A 16,740-nucleotide genomic window follows, 5' to 3' on the forward strand; every position below is an offset into this window, starting at 1 on the left:
GTACCCTAAGATTCCATTAGTGGCAGCCCAGCACCGAGGACGCCCCAGGACATCCAAGAACACCTGGAGATGGTCCAGCCCGGTTCCTCCCTGTTGGTTTTTCCATCCTCTGTTTCTCCTCCTCCTCAGGGAAGCGGGAGGGTGAGTGGCCCCCTTGGCTCTGGTCCTGTGAGCTTCGGAGTTCTTCACTTGGCCTTCCTGTGGCCAAGGCCCAATTCCTCTGGACATCAGGATACCCATCCGAGGAGGCAAAGGGCCCAGGGGTCAACCAATGCCGGAGTAGCTCTGACTTCCGCCAGGTACCTCCAGGCCCGGAAGCTGGAGATCTGCAGCCGCTGCACCTGGTTGGTTATAAGACTCACCTGGAGAGCTTTCTAAAGCTATTTTCCCGAGCCCTGGCCACGTGGATTCAAATGAAAGATGTGGGTAGAACGATATTCACAGCAGCACTGTTTACAACAGCCAAGACCTGGAAGGAACCTAAATGTCCATTGATAGATGAATGGGAAAAGATATCATATGTATATATATAACTCAGCCATAAAAAAGAATGAAATAATGCCATTTGTAGCAACATGGATAAACCTAGAGATGATCATGCTAAGTGAAGGAAGTCACAAAGAGAAAAATACCAGATGTGGAATTACTTACATGTGGAATCTAAAATATGAACCTTCCACTTACATGTGGAATCTAAAATATGAACCTATCTATGAAAAAGACTGATAGACCTAGAGAACAGACTTGTGGTTGCCAAGAGGAAAGAAAGGGACGAATGGATTGGGAGTTGGGGATAAGCAGACGCAAACTATTAGATGTAGAATGAATCAACAACCAGGTCCCACTGTGTACACGGAACTAGAGTCAATATCCTATGATAAACCTGATGGAAAAGATTGTATTTGTGTATAACTGAGTCACCTTGCTGGATAGCAGAAATTAACACAATATGTAAATCAACTATACTTCGATTAAGTAAATAATGAACAATGATGATGCAGGTGGAAACGAAGTTAAAAGCAGCCCCCTGGGGCTGATCATCAGCCATTTCAGACAGTCTCCTGAGGCTGCCCTGCCGAGGCCCAGCCTGGACAGCTCTCTGGGTGAGTGGGCCCTGAAGGCCCCAGGGCAAGGGAGGGCACTCCCTGTTTAATGCAACTCCTTTTCCTCTTCCCTTCTTGTGGAAGGGAAGCTTAGTATTTTACCTCCAGGTGCTAGAGCCTCATTGTTCTTTCTTCTCTATCTTTCTTGCATAGCACATCTCTGGCCCCTGGGATCAGGCCCAGAGCTAGACTGCCTCCCCTCTGGGTTGCACCCATTGTATTTGGGGGAAATTAACTTGTTTGTTGGGATCCACGGGCTCACAGATGGAGAGGAATCGCTCTCAGGATGAATTCCACCCAGACCCGCACCCGGCCCCCCCACCAACCAGACCCAGATGATTTAGATAATGACATTTAGCTGAGATGTAAGACTGAGTTGTGCCGTATATGGGATGGGGCTTCCCAGGTGGCTCTAGTGGTAAAGAACCTGCCTGCCAATGTAGGAGACATAAGAGATGAAAGTTCGACCCCTGGGTCGGGAAGGGCCCCTGGAGGAGGGCATAGCAACCCACTCCAGTATTCTTCCCTGGAGAACCCCATGGATGGAGGAGTCTGGCGGGCTACAGCCCATAGGGTTGCAAACAGTCAGACACTACTGAAATGACTTAGCCAGAATGCACATAAAGGGAAGGAGACCTTCGGGAACCTTGGAACCAGGTGAATGTATTCTGTATTTGGGACGGACCTGCATCTTTAGGGGGCAGAGGGCACTGGATAGGCTGAAGGCCTTGTGCCAAAGGTGTCCACATTCCTAATCCCTGGAACCTGTAAATATGTTACCTTACATGGCAAAGGAGACTTTGTAGATGTGATTAGAAATGAGGAGATTACCTAGTGAGCCTAATCTAGTCACGGGAGTCCTTAAGAGCCGGGAAATTTCTTGGGCAGTAAGTTGGGGAGGGAGAGACAACCACGTGACTTTTCACATCCTCGGAGCCTGGACCTTCTCAGGAAGCACTTGGTGACAGACCAATGAAGCGAACACTGTTTTGAGCACCTGGATTCTCTAACAGCCATGCAGACAAGTGGCTTCACCTCTGTGACTTCAAACACTCCTTTTCTACAGATTACAGAAACAAGGTTCAGAGAGGTGAAGCAACTCACCTAAGGTCACCCAGTAAATAAAGAGCAGGGCTGAGATGCAGAAGTGGGACGGCAGGAACCCATCTGGTTGCCAAATCCTGCGCCGCCCCCATCTCCCGCCGCTGTTAGGGCTTGGCCCTAGTGGGCAAAACTCCCTGGGGTGGAAAGCCACGAAGCTTATGGCCCGGTTTGTTCCTTTGCTTCCTTCCCTGGCTTTCCATCTTGGTCGCCGGCTGGCAGCCCGTTTCTGATGGAACAGGGCAGTTCTGCCGGGGACAGACCAGCAGGGGGCGCCAGCACCCAAGTGTAAAGACCCAGTGGTCCCAGAGGGTCTGATTTTCTCAGAATGGAGGTCCTGGTCCCTTCCCCCACAGAGAGCCACGCCACCCACCCAACTGGCCCGTCTCAGCCACAGCCTGCTGGCCACATGTCCTTGGGCAGAGAGCTCCATCTCCTTGGCAGCAGTTTTTCTAGAGGAAGGGGGAGGGGAAAGCCCCTCCCCGGGGCCGCGACACAGTGAAATGAAATAACAGGGAGAAACCTCCCTGGCTCCTAACCCTTGCTTGAATTTGCATTCTTTATCAGGAGATGTTTAATGGTTCTCGCAGGACTATCATTTCAGATTCTGCCCAAACGACATGAATCTTTTATTTTGCCTCAGCCTCTCTCCTTTTCCTCCAGCCTTCCATGTTTTCACCAAGTCTTCCCTATTTGTACTTCAGAAGGCTCTCCAACGTTATTGGCGGGCCCCCTCGGGCTGATTATAAACCACCCGAGCCGGTTTGATTCAAGAGGCAGGCTGCAAGGGAGCTCCTTGCATGCGGGGAGCTCTTGAGGGCTGAGTATCAATTCAGGAACAAGGTGTCTTTGCATGTCTATTTCCTCCGTCATCCTACCTGAAAAACCAGCCTTTCATGGAACACGCACTGACTGCCCATGTGTGTTGTGCATGGACAGACAGATACCTAAGACACAGTCACATCACCAGAGGCCCCTTCAATGGGGACAGAGATACTAACAGACTTCTTGGAGAAATTTCTGTGCCTGTCTGTAGATCTGTGCGGGGAAGGGGCTTCTATTCGGGTTCCCATGATCTTCTTGGGTCTCATCCACTCTACAGGCTGGTCTCCAAGCCCAAAGTCAGACAAGCAAGGGCAGGACCGGGACTGCCCAGGTGTGGCTAAGCCCCTCTCTGCCTCAGCAGGCAGGGACCCCCAAAAGTGGTCCTTTGCACTGGCTCCAAGATGTCTGCTAAACGTAGGTCGCTATGGCCGAAGATGCGTGTTTCCCTCTCGATGTGACACATGGGGGCGGCTACTGAGTGAGCCTGGCCTGTGGCCTGAGGCTTAGTGACCCTGGGTCCTAGTCCATGTGGTGGCCAACATTTCTCAGGGCCTCGCAGTCACGGCTGGATCCCCGAGGTTGGGAGGCGATTCTGTCCACGGCGTGTCCTCCGGATTCTTTTCCCCCCTCACCATTAAATCACATACAACAGGCCACGAGATATAATGCTTGAATTTTTTCATGTGGTCTTTCCTTCTTCCTGCTTCACCTGATGCATAAGAATTTTGTGGTAAAACTACAGCTTTACAAGAATATGCAACAGAAAGATTTAGGGAACTCAGTGATCCAAAACCAGCTAAATGAACTGGGTTTTTTTTTTTTATTCTCTCTCTCTCTCTTTTTTTTTTCTTCTAATGTAAAGCAGTTCCAAGAAAAGTGAAGTCACGGCCCAGGGTGCTTATTTTCAGTTCTTAGAAAAGAGCCAATTTCAAAAGGGAAGCTTTGCAGCCGGAGCACACAGCCTGCCCTTGTCTGGTGAGGGGAGCTTGCTGATAAACCAACTTTGATTTGGCATCAGAAAACTAAAACCCCCGCCGGAGATGCGTCTTCATCTGGTGATGTCAAGGAGGAAACGCGAGGTGAAACAGTGAGAGTTCTTAATATTCCGGCAGACCGCAAGAACTCAGCTAACAGCTAAGACGCCGGGAGGGCCCAGGGCCAGCTCGGAGCGCCTGGGGAGCCATCGGCATCTGCAGGGACTTGTCGGAAAGACATGGGCACCCTCGTTTCCCCACCTCCCCCGCTCCTGAGGTAGTTTACTGCCAGGCGGCCCTATCGGCCCAATCAGCAATTTTTCATTCAGGCGTTTGTTACCAGAAGTTAGGTGAGAATGGAGCGGGCAGGATATGGTTCTCGGCAGTCTGGGTTGGTCTTGGAGCAGAAGAGGTGGCTTCAGATAAAGGAACCTCAGCAGGGCGGACTTCAGTTTACAAGGGCTTAGGGAGGCTACCGTACAACCAGCTCCAGGGTTACTATCGGGAAATCCAGGCTAATTGTGGAATAAATGGTTGGCCCCAGAATCCTATGACAGAGATGGCGTGGACAACATCAGAATGCAATGTCAGTGTAATCAAAAGCATATGGTCAACTCTCTCTTCCGGCCAGGGGGAGCCTAAGGAGACATGCTGACTCTATCATAGGGTGTCCTGGATGGGCTCCAAGAACAGGAAGAGGACACTGGAAAGAAACACTAAAGAAATCTGAATAAAGGGTAGAATGTGGTTAATAACATCTGTGTTAGTTCACTAATTGTCAGTAATGTGTCATATCCGTGTTAAGATGTTAATAACAGGGGAGAAACTGGGTGCAGGTAAATAAGAACTCTTTGTACTGTCTTTGCAATTTTTCTGTGGACCTAAAACTATTCTAAGATATATATACACACACATATATATATTTTTAAGAGATGACTGAAGGATATGAGTATGAACTTAATACCAGCAACAATCATTTGGGGCCTACCGAGTGCCAGGCACATGTAAAAGTGATTTACACACTTCCTCACACCAGTGCTGCGAGCTCAGTATAATCTGCCTTTTATAGACGAGGAAACTAAAGCACAGAGAAGGTGGGACAGATGAAGGGCTCATATCCAGGTCTACAGGGCTGCAGAGGTCCCGATGAAGCTCAGCAACATTGACCAAACTCTGAACATAAACTGACTCGAAACAAACTTCAGGCAGGCAACAAAACCCAGACTGGCAGGAAAAACAATGTGCATTTTCCAATTTCCCCACCGTTAAAAGAAAATGCTAGAGTTAAAAAATATAGCATAGCCAGGGACTTCCCTTGGGGTCCAGTGGTTAAGAATGTGCCTTCCAACGCAGGGGATGTGGGTTCGATCCCTGTTGGGGAACTAAGATCCCACATGCTGTGGGGCAGCTAAGCCCATCTGCGACAACTGAAGAGCCTGCACACTGCAACTAGAGAAAGTCCTCAGTCCACAACGAACAGCCCGCACAGCCAAATATATGTGTGTGTTATTACATATATATTTATGCATATATATGTATATTTATGTAAATATATATCTGTATGGGGCTTCCCAGGTGGCTCAGTGACAAAGAATCTGCTTGCCAATGCAGGAGCCCTGGGTTTGATCCCTGGCTCGGGAAGATCTCCTGGAGAAGGAAATGGCAACCCACTCTAGTATTCTTGCCTGGAAAATCCCATGGACAGAGGAACCTGGCAGGCTGCAGTTCATGGGGTCACAAAAGAGTTGGACACAACTGAGCCCCACACACACACGCATGTATATGTATGTGTGTGAGCATGAATATATAGCACATCCAAAACACAGACACCCACCACATGTTGGTGAGGCTGCAGAACAGGAACTCCGTATACCACTGACGGGAAAGCAAGATGCTGCAGCTGCTTTGGAAAACAGTGCTACAGACTGAATACGCTGTCCCCTCCAAAGGACCACAGGCTGAATGTGCGCCCTCACCCCGCCCCAAATTCATAAGTTGAAACCTAGCCCCAGTGTGATGGTTTATGGAGGTGGGGCCTTTGGGAAGTGAACTGGATGGGATCTGTGCCCTTATAGGAGGCCCCTGGGAGAACCTCAACCTCTGCCATCACATGAGGACATGGGGAGAAGGCCTTGAATCTGCGAGCACCTTGACCTTGGCCTGCAGAACTGGAAAAAGTAAATTTCTGATGTTTTTAAGCGCTCCCTCGCCCACCCCGCAGCCTATGGGGCTTTGTTGTAGCAGACTGAGGCAGTCTGGCAGTTTCTTACAAGACTAAGACACAGGCTGACCGTATAAACACTGACTGAGCTCCCAGGCATTTACCCGGGTGTGCTGAAAACCTATGTCCATACAAAACCTGCACACGAATGTTTACAACAGCCCTATTCATAACTGCCAAAAACTGGAGTCAAACAGTTGTCCATCAGTAAGTGAATGGATAAACAGACCATGGTACATCCATCCAACGGGGGATTAGTCAGAGTAAAAAGAAATGAGCTATCGAGTTACAGAACGACATGGAGGAACCTTAAATGCATATTGCTAACTTGAAAGGAGCCAGTCTGAAAAGGCTACAGACTGTGCAATTCCAATTATCTGACGTTCTGGAAAAGGTCAACTATGAACTATGGAGACAGCAGGAAAATCAGTGGTTGCCAGGGGTTACAGGGCAGGGAAGGATGAACAGTCGGAGCACAGAGGACTCTCAGGGTAACAAAGCTATTCCCTATGATGCGGTAACGGTAGATACATTATGCGTACTGTATGTCACAAAGACTGACTCTTGATGTCATCAATGGACTTGAGTTAATAATAATGTTTCAACGCTGCCTCGTTGATTTTAACAAAGGTATCACACCAATGTAAGATGTTAATAACAGGGGAAAACTAAGGGCATGTAAAATACCTCACTATAGGTTCTGCTTTTTTTTTTTTCCCCTAAAAATCTAAGATGCCTAAAAAATAAAATCTATTAAAAAGAATACAGCATAGGAAACAATTTATTGGTGGTAGAAATCAACTCCAGCAAAAGTCTACAGCAATGGGGAACAAAACCTGACCCCCTCTCTCCCGTGACATTTACAATCTAAGGAAAAGTGAAGGTTGGGTAAGAAGCAGAGAGCAGCCACTCAACATTCAATACAATCAAAACCAAACTCCATTCCCTACAGAAAACACCGTGAAGACTCTTATCTAACCAGCAGGCTGCCCCTCGCGGCGTCTCATCAGAAGTTATGAGGCAGGAGTTTAGTTCATGCCTGCAAGTCATTCTTCATCTTGATTTTCGTTTCAAAAAGAAGTTCTGAGGGTGTTTCAACATCCCCAAGGGAAGGAAGAAGGGCAGGCATCCACGTCCAGCTCTGCGGAGAAGGGACCTCATGTTTAGGGCTGAGCGGCATCTGAGGCAGAAAGAGGGCTGTGTCTCTGAGAGGCCCCAGAGCCTGCAGTCAGAAAATGCCGTTTGACTTGCAAGCTGGATATGGAAGCTGTGGATGGAGGAGATGCGGGGCCATGAGGTCATTCCTTTTTTACGCAGCCTCTTTTCCTGCCCATAACCGCGCTTTTCATCTCCGTGGGCCATGGCTGAGGTTCAAATTCAGCCTCGTAAAACAGGGCCACGGTGGTAATGGAAAAAGCATCATCACTTGTAAAACTTGGAAAATGCGGCATGAGGTTTCTGTGTGCTTCAGGGAGAGAGAATTAACACAGAGAGAGCAAAAAAAAGAGAACAAAACATCTGCTTTTCATCAGCAAACAGTCAAAGCAAAGGGCAGCAGGGGCTGAGTTCACTAGAGTGTCCCAGCATTTAGAGGTCCTGCATCTGGAATCCTCAGAGCAAAGCTTTCTGATAAACCTTTGAGAAATATATTGAGCATGTCCACGAAATCCACATGGTAAGAATGCAAGTTGTTCCAGAACTTCAGTTGTTTTTTTTTCAATCGCCGGTTCCAACATCATCTAAGGAATATGCTTGTGTAAATCTTCCACTTCCAGCTCCCACAAGCTTTCGTGGAGGGGATTATCTGAAAGATCTGTCATCTTCACAGCCTGCAGGCAGGGCTCAGGGCTGCAGGCCTGAACCACTCCCATCACCATCACATACTTTCCTGGAAGAAGAAAAGCTGGGTGGTAAAAGTCCACACTGATAGAGAAAATACAAACAAAACAGAGACGGGAGTCCTTGAGAGGGTTTAACTTTATCAGGGAGGCAAACTGGAGACCAAAAAAAAACACAGAGACAGTAAATACCAAAATGCCAAGGTGATCAAAATACTTATATATCAATAGTAAATTCCACATTTAACCTGGAGAATGACATCAGTATCTTCTTTGGCTTCTGGTTTTCAAATGTTAAAATCAGAGCACACTGCATAAAGCTATCCTGCCCAAGAAATGGAAGAGATGCTCATACCAGAGGATGGGTTGTAATTAAGACAGTCTGCTCTAAGGCAGGGCCAGAAAACCCTGAGCTTTTCCCTTCTCCCTGTTCTTACTCAATACAAGAGCCTGTGACTGGTCTCCGTGCATAAGACTGGTCCTCTTTCTGCACAGACAACTCCTGACAGAGGATGGTTGGATGGCATCACCGACTCAATGGACACGAGTTTGAGCAAACTCTGGGAGATGGTGAAGGACAGGGAAGCCTGGCGTGCTGCAGTCCATGGGGTTGCACAGAGTGGGACATGACTGAAAAACTGAACAACAACTCTGACAGCCCCAAAGCAAAAATCCAAACCCCCTTTATGTTGCCACAAGAACTGGGCAGTGAAACTGTTGACCTCGGGTTGGGACTGCGAACCCAGCCAAAACCCATGGTCTTCCCACTGAGGTCACCCGGTTTCGGGGCCTAGTGAAGTTCAGGTTCTTGATGTCTTATTGCAGAAAGAATTCAGTGAGAGGCAAAGTGATAGGTAAGAAGTGGACTGATTCAGAGAGAAACACACTCCACAGATAAGAGTGTGGGCCATTGCAGAGGGCAAGTCCAGCAGCCTCAAAATGTGGCATGGTTAGCTTTTGTGGGCTGGTAATTTCATAGGCTAATGAGCAGGAGGATTATTCCAACTATTTTGGGGAAGGGGCTGGGATTTCCAGGGTTTGGGCCATGGCCTACTTTTTGCTCCTTGATGGTCAAACTTGGAACCGTCATGGCGCCTCTGGGTGTGTCATCTCACTTGCTGACTTGAGGATCAAGGTCTAGTTGAAGTTGACTTGTCTGCCATCTTGGACCCATCTGATTCTAACTGGTTTATGTTGTGTCCTTGGGCTATGTCATTCTTTCAGAAATTGTGCCTTGCTCCCTTCCCTCCTGTTTCAGCAGGGGCAGCACTCCCCAAAACACCCTATCGTTCCAGCTGCCTGGAACCAATCTCCACCACCTCCTGCCATCAGCTGGGCACACGCAAGCAAGTCATGGAGAGGGCAGGCTGCCATTCAATGATCTCATGACATATTAACCACAACGCTCTTCCCATTCCCTTGGGGAAGTGGCTCTCCTTGAAAGCAAAACTTGGCCAGTCTTAACCACACAAAACTCAATTGTGTAAAAGAAAAAAAAAAACCCAAACACAGCAGGAAAAGCAGGCACGCGGCCAGCCTCCACCGCATGCCCCTGCAAGGCCGCTTTAATCATACTGCTTCCAACATCAGGGTTGGGTTTGCACCCGGGCCCTGGGGCTCTGACGGAAAGAAGCCAGGAGAGCTGATACCTTACCCTCTGGGCATCAGCCCCTGGTACTACATACTGAGGTTTCCCTGAACCCATCTCTACTTTTGACCTGAGCAAGTGACTCTGGTCTCCTCAGTGATGGAGGCTCATTATAAAAATACACTTGACATACCCCTCTGAATAGGCCTGAAATACTGGGGGAGATGGAACCCTAGGAAAATGACTGAAGACCCAGGAAAGGAAGAACAAACCCACAGAGATCCCAACAGGAGAGGTAATCCACACATGGGAAATCTGTACACACCGAGGCATATAACACAAATAGATGGATGAACCCGAAGGACTGAGTTGTTCTTGCCTTTCATGATCAGCCAACCCAGTTACTTAGTCTGGTTCCTTCTACCCACAGCCTCTCCCCGGATGAGTCTCTCCCCACTGTCTCTCCTTCCCCACTGTGACCCCTCCCTTCCCCACTCACTCCCTTCCATCTGGCCTTTATCTCAGGACCTCACAGGCCTGGATTGGCTGTCCCTCTTCAGCACCCACAGCACCTTGCACTCAAGCTCAAGCCTATGACACATCACTTTGTGTTTTAATGGCTTGCTTACTCTTCAGGCTTCCTGTCTGAAAGTAGTTACTGACTTGTCAATCAAACTGGTATTAATTAGCAAGAGGAAATGGCAAGGCCCAGGCATTCAGGCCAGGGGGTAAGTCAGATGGGTTCGTCAACATGCATTGACCACTGAGGTACCTGTGCTGTGCTCAGTCGCTCAATCTTGTCCAACTCTTTGCAACCCCATGGACCACAGCCCACCAGGCTCCTCTGTCCTTGGGATGTCCCAGGCCAGAATGCTGGAGTGGGTTGCCATGCCCTCCTCCAGGGGATCTTCCCAACCCAGGGATCAAACCCTGGTCTCCTGCATTGCAGGCAGATTCTTTACTGTCTGAGGCACCAGGGAAGCCCACTCAGGTACCGACTGGTACCAACCTTATGCCAGAGCTGGAGCCACCCATGGGAGACAGTCCCAGCTTGCCTTCAAAAAGCATTGCCTAGGGACCAAGACACCAAACAGCTCAGGCTATGTGCTACACCAAGGGCCAGAAAACATTTTCTGTAAAGGGTCAGATACTAAATATTTCAGGCTTTGAAGGTCACAGGTTTCTGTTTCCAACTATTCAAGTCTAGCTGTAATGAGAAAACAGCCCCAGACAATACCTAAATGATTGTGTTCCGTGAAGACTTTATTTATGGACCCGGATATTGGAATTTCATATACTTATCACATGTCATGAAATCTTTCGTTTTTTTCTCAACCATTTGAAAACAGAAAAATCACTCTTAGATCACGGGGCAAGCAAAAAGAGGTGGCACCCTGAGGATTGCAGACCATGTCTAGAAAAACATTGCAATGGAGGGCAGAGAGAGAGGGAGGCTGAAGGATAGGGCTGGGGTGGGGAGAGAAGCGTGCAGGAGCACCACATCGTAAAAAGCAACGGTCACAACCCTCACTATGACCTAGGAGCTGTGTTAAGGCCATTTTTAAAATGTACTGAATCCATACAACAGGCAGCAACTATTAGTCCCTTTGAAAGGCAGTCCAGAAAGGTTAAGAACAACTCTCCAGGGAGAACATCCGAAAAGGGCCCGAGCCAGTTCAACCTAACGCCGAGAGTAGTTGTCAGAAACACAAAGACCCCACCCTGTGGTAGTTTGGCCCATGGTTCTCAAAGTGTGGCCCCCAGGCCAGCAGCACCTGGGAGCTGCTTAGAAAGTTCTCAACCCCACCCAGGCCAACTCTGAGGGTGGCGCCTGCCAGCAGTTTTAACAAGCCCTCAGTGTGAGTCTGATGCACGCTCAAATGTGCATTCCACTAGTTTAAAAGGAAAGAGTAGTGACTACAGCCTGACAGTCCCCAGCAGGGCCCCCCACTCCTGGGAACTGGGGAGAGCTTCCCTAAGGTAGGTACCCTTGAGTCCAGTCATTAGTGATGAACAGAAGTTCCCCACTACGGTATTTTCCAAAACTTGATGGGGGCGGGGGAAGGAGAATCACCCCTGTGAAGGCTTTGTTCCTGATGCTGGGGGGGTCCCTCTCCCGGAGATTCCAGCTGGCAAGGCTGATGCAATCCTAGGAACTTGAATTTTTTAAATGGGGTGCGGGTGATGCTTATCAGAACGGCTTGGGTGGCGCCTGGCTGGGAAGGGGCAGGAAGGAAGGGTATGGAGGCTGGTGACCAGTATGTCAGCACTGCAAAAAGACCTGGAGGTGGCACGGCCTGGCCCCGCCTTCGGACGGTACAAACCGAGGGCCAGCCGAGGGTTCGAATCCGGCTGTTACCTGGGACGAGGCAGGGCCGCCCGCGCGGCACCCGCTCCAGGCCGCGAACCGAGAAGGACCCGCTCGGGTCCCGCAGCCGCGCCTCGCCGCCGCCGGCCTCCACCACAGTGCCCTGCATCCACACGGCCGTCAGCTCCAGCGGCTCGCGGCCCACCGCCGCCCGCGACAACCGCCAAGAGCCCGGGCCCCCCTCCGTGTCGCGCCGCAGCTGCTTCGCCAGCACTTTGAGCGGCGGCGACCGAGGCAGCCTCACGGCCGTGGGGCCGCTGCCGGGCAAAGAGTCCGTGGGCGCCGCCATTCTGCCCCGCCTTCGCGTTCCCGCCGCCAGGTCCGCGGCTACCAATCAGGGGCGCGCTGGCGGGGCCGGCCAATGGTCGGGGTCGGGAGGCGGGGCCGCCAGGCCGAGCGGCCCCACCCCCCCAGCACAGGAGTGCGCGTGCGTAAGTGAAGTACCTAAACGCCCCGCCCCCCAAGTTAGGAATGAATGGATGAAATGAATTAAAAGAGAAAAGAATAAATGAAGGAGGGAGGTAAAGAACTCCTTGTCTCCACGTACCTCAAAATTTGGTGTGCACGCAAATCATTTGAAGAATGTGAGAATTCATCTTTACATCGCCTGGCCTAGTACGGTTCTCTGAGGCTAATAAATACTAGCAAATACTGAAATGAACAGTAGCAATGATGAGGCTACGTTTATTGTCAGTTATCAAGAATCGAGTGGCGAGATAAGGCTGGAGAGACGGACACGTACAGCTAGTAAAATTGCCCGTTCTTTTATTACTATGTTTATTTATTATACTTTAATAACATTATAAAATAATTTAATAAGATACATTACTGTATTATTCACAAAAGGAATTCATGTTCATTGAAAATTTAGGAAAGGAAATCTAGAATAAGAAAAGAATTGTAGAAGTCATTCAGAGATATCCACCCACTGTTGGTGTATTAGCATCCAGGTTTCAAAATATATACACACAAATATTGTTTTGTATATTGCTTTCACTTAATAATAAATCACTTCATGGGAAATAGATGGGGAAACAGTGGAAACAGTGTCAGACTTTATTTTTTTGGGCTCCAAAATCACTGTGGATGCTGATTGCAGCCATGAAATTAAAAGACGCTTGCTCCTTGGAAGGAAAGTTATGACCAACCTAGATAGCATATTAAAAAGCAGAGACATTACTTTGCCAACAAAGGTCTGTCTAGTCAAGGCTATGGTTTTTCCCATGGTCATGTATGGATGTGAGAGTTGGACTGTGAAGAAAGCTGATCGCCGAAGAATTGATGCTTTTGAATGTGGTGCTGGAGAAGACTCTTGAGAGTCCCTTGGACTGCAAGGAGATCCAACCAGTCCATTCTAAAGGAGATCAATCCTGGGTGTTCATTGGAAGGACTGATGCTGAAGCTGAAACTCCAATACTTTGGCCACCTCATGCGACGAGTTGACTCACAGGAAAAGACTCTGATGCTGGGAGGGATTGGGGGCGGGAGAAGGGGACGACAGAGAATGAGATGGCTGGATGGCATCACCAACTCGATGGATATGAGTTTGAGTGAACTCCGGGAGTTGGTAATGGACAGGGAGGCCTGGCGTGCTGTGATTCATGGGGTCGCAAAGAGCCGGACACGACTGAGCGACTGAACTGAACTGAATAATAAATATCTTTCCATATCAACAAATATCCCTCTGCTTCCTCTTGAGTGACCGTATAAGATTCTATTTGTCTCATTACCTACATAACCAATATCCTAGAGGAGGACATAGGCTATTTCCAATTTTTCACTTTATAAATTTTTACAGTGAACCTTACAGTGAACCTACTCAGAACTAAATTTTTGTTCACGTTTCAGATAAATTTCTAGAAGTGGAGTGAAAGTCGCTTAGTTGTGTCAGACTCTTTGCGACCCCATGAAATATACGGTCCATGGAATTCTTCAGACCAGAATTCTGGAGTGGGTAGCCTTCCCTTCTCCAGGGGATCTGCCCAGCTCAGGGATTGAACCCAGGTCTCCTGCATTGCAGCCAGATTCTTTACTGGCTGAGCCACAGGAGAAGCCCAAATGCTCCCTAAAACTTGCATGTCCTCAATCAATCAAATCCTAAACCAACCAATCCTTTAAGTCAAGACCAGTGGTCAGGAGACTTTGTCCTCCTGGGAACTACTGCAATTTCAGGCTTAGAGTATTCATCAAGAGCTCAATTTTTATAAAGCAGCCAAGGCTGGGGAGCCTGGTGGGCTTCCGTCAGTGGGGTCACACAGAGTCGGACACGACTGAAGTGACTCAGCAGCAGCAGCAGCAGCAGCGAGGCGTATTGGAAAAGACCCTGATGCTGGGAAAGACTGAGGGCAAGAGGAGAAGGGGGCGAGAGAGGATGACATGGTTGGATGGTATCACTGACTCAATGGATATAAATTTGCCTGAACTCTGGGAGACAGTGAAGGACAGAGAAGCCTGGTGTGCTGCTTGGGATCTATGGAGTCATAGAGTCAGACACAACTTATCAAATGAACAACAAAACATACTGAACAAGGCTCTGTCCTTAGAGCTTTGTAGGGAGTCTGTACTACAAAGGTGGGGAAACTGAGGTTCACAGAAGCTTGGTGACTTGCCTGCAGCCTCCCTGGAAGTAGCCTCTGTAGGGTCCTGGGCTCTATACCTCAACCCTAAGCTGTAGAGTAACCAGGTTCCTAACTTGGAAGGAAGTGGGGATTTTAACCAAGAGAGAGTCTCACCCCTTCTAGCCTGATGGGTCCCTACTGGCCTTACCCAGAGAAGGCCAGGAAAGTGATGGGGAAGGGAGTAAAGACGGGAATTTCCCATTGTTCTCTTCACCTTCAAAACATAAGTCTGGGGGGCTCCCGCCCAAGTGGAGTGGGCGCGCCGTGGGTCCTGCCTGGGGGCTGCTCCAAGGTAGGTGCGAAGGTGGTCCTGGGTGTGGTGGTAGCAAGTCCTCCCAGAAGGGGAAAGCATCTTAGGTGAGAGGGATGAAGAGGACAGGGAAGGGGGAACTCAGACAGAGGGAAGGGGCGACCCGGAACTGAGTTGGAATGGGTTGCCTGAGAATGGGCGAGTGACATGGAAGGAAAGGAGAAATTGGGATGAAGATGCAGCCTGAACCACACCTGAGAGTCTTTTCCTTTCTTACTGTTTGGACATGACTGATGCCTGAGACTTTGATTTGGGGCCCATTTGGGTTTAAACTTCAGGGGGGATCCCAGTATCTTGATCAACTTGCTTTTGCCACACTCACTCTGTCCTGCTTCTGTGGGGTTTCTTCTGCCTGGGAACCGAGCCCTTCAGATCATCTTTCTTTGAGATTTTCTCAGATCAGATCAACTCCTAGACTTAAAAACAGAGTGTGGTCTTCTTTGCTTTGGCCATAAGAAGGCTTTAGCCTACAATGTTGAGCACGACCTAACGTCAGCATTCCCTCACCCATATAAAGGCTGCTGTAACCTTGGATAGAGTCGACCTTCTCTGCTTTATGACTTTTCCTCTTCCTTCAGTTTCAATGATTCAGTTTCTTTTACCATGTGACTGCTTATCTTGACAACCGGTAACTAGGTAGTGTGACTGAGAGGTCTGTGTTTTTTTTCTTAGAACTGACCTGGATCATGATTTTGAGATTAAATACCTGTGCTGAAGGTGAAAAACAAAACAACCCCACAAGTCTGGGGACCTTCCTAGTGGTCCAGTGGCTAAGACTCCAAGCTCCCAATGCAGAAGGTCCAGGTTTGATCCCTGGTCAGGAAAATAGATCCCGAACGCTGCAACTCAGATTCACACACCACAATGAAAGATCCCGCCTGCCGCAACAAAGATCGCAGATTCTGGGTGCTGCCGCTAAGACCCGGAGCAACCAAATAAATAAATAATATTCAACACACACACACAAGCCTGCACATATCAGTGCCCAGTTTATAACCTCCTGATGGTGTCATTCCTACACCTGGAATATGAGCATTCCAGGCAGAATGAAACACACCAGGAGGGCCCAGAAAGGAGACAGAGGAGGAAGCACTGAACAAACGGCTAGGATTTTAGAACAGCTGGGACACAGAGTGCAAACAGAGGAGTGGGAATAAAGGAGGTTGTACTTACATAATAACCTCACTCCTTATCCCCGTTTTAACAGATGATGAAACTGAGGTTCAGGCCAATGACAAGTTTAAGGCCACCCAGATGGCGAGGGGCCCCAAACTTGGTGCTCCTTGGACCACACCTGCATCCCACCTCCCCATCAAAGATGTCTCCGGACCTCTCTGCTCATGCTTCTCTCTGCCGACACGCCTTCTCCCAGTCTCTCCCAGCTGGTTCAGTCACCACGTGCCTGCCACCACCAGGACTGCTTCTCTTTAGGGAGCCCTTCTTGAGCCCACAGCTGGAGTCAACGCCTACCTTGCAGACCAGGCAGCTGACACCCAATCCAGGTTTTGCAGCCTCAGCCCCCAGTGACCGCTGGGGCTGAGTAACCCAGAGTTGAGGGAGCTGTCCGATGTGCACTCTGGGATATTGAGCAGCATCTTTGGCCTTCACCTCTAGATGCTGGGAGCACTGTCCTCAGGGTGGCAACAAAAAGTGGCTTCGGGTGTCACCAGTGTCCCCTGGAGAGTGAAATCACCCCCTGCTGAGAGCCACTGCCCTCATCTACAGACTCGCCATGTTCTATCTAGAACCATAAATACTTGAGTCTGAGTCTGTCTCACCAGCAGAAAAAAGGTT

At 49.1% G+C, this 16,740-nt stretch overlaps 1 protein-coding gene across 1 annotated transcript; it reads right to left on the minus strand.

Moving 5' to 3' along the window:
• Nucleotides 1-6,987: 6,987 nt before the first annotated feature.
• On the minus strand, nucleotides 6,988-12,326 carry RMI2 (RecQ mediated genome instability 2). The gene is made up of 2 exons (XM_055409499.2): nucleotides 12,010-12,326; nucleotides 6,988-8,112 (listed from the first exon to the last, which is right to left on the minus strand). The coding sequence occupies exons 1-2, from the start codon at nucleotides 12,305-12,307 to the stop codon at nucleotides 7,964-7,966; spliced, it is 447 nt and encodes a 148-aa protein (XP_055265474.1). The 5' UTR covers nucleotides 12,308-12,326; the 3' UTR covers nucleotides 6,988-7,963.
• Nucleotides 12,327-16,740: the final 4,414 nt, after the last annotated feature.

This window comes from Moschus berezovskii, chromosome 27, assembly GCF_049115385.1.
Source record: "Moschus berezovskii isolate FMDL1 chromosome 27, NW_MosBer_1.0, whole genome shotgun sequence".
Taxonomy (NCBI): domain Eukaryota; kingdom Metazoa; phylum Chordata; class Mammalia; order Artiodactyla; family Moschidae; genus Moschus; species Moschus berezovskii.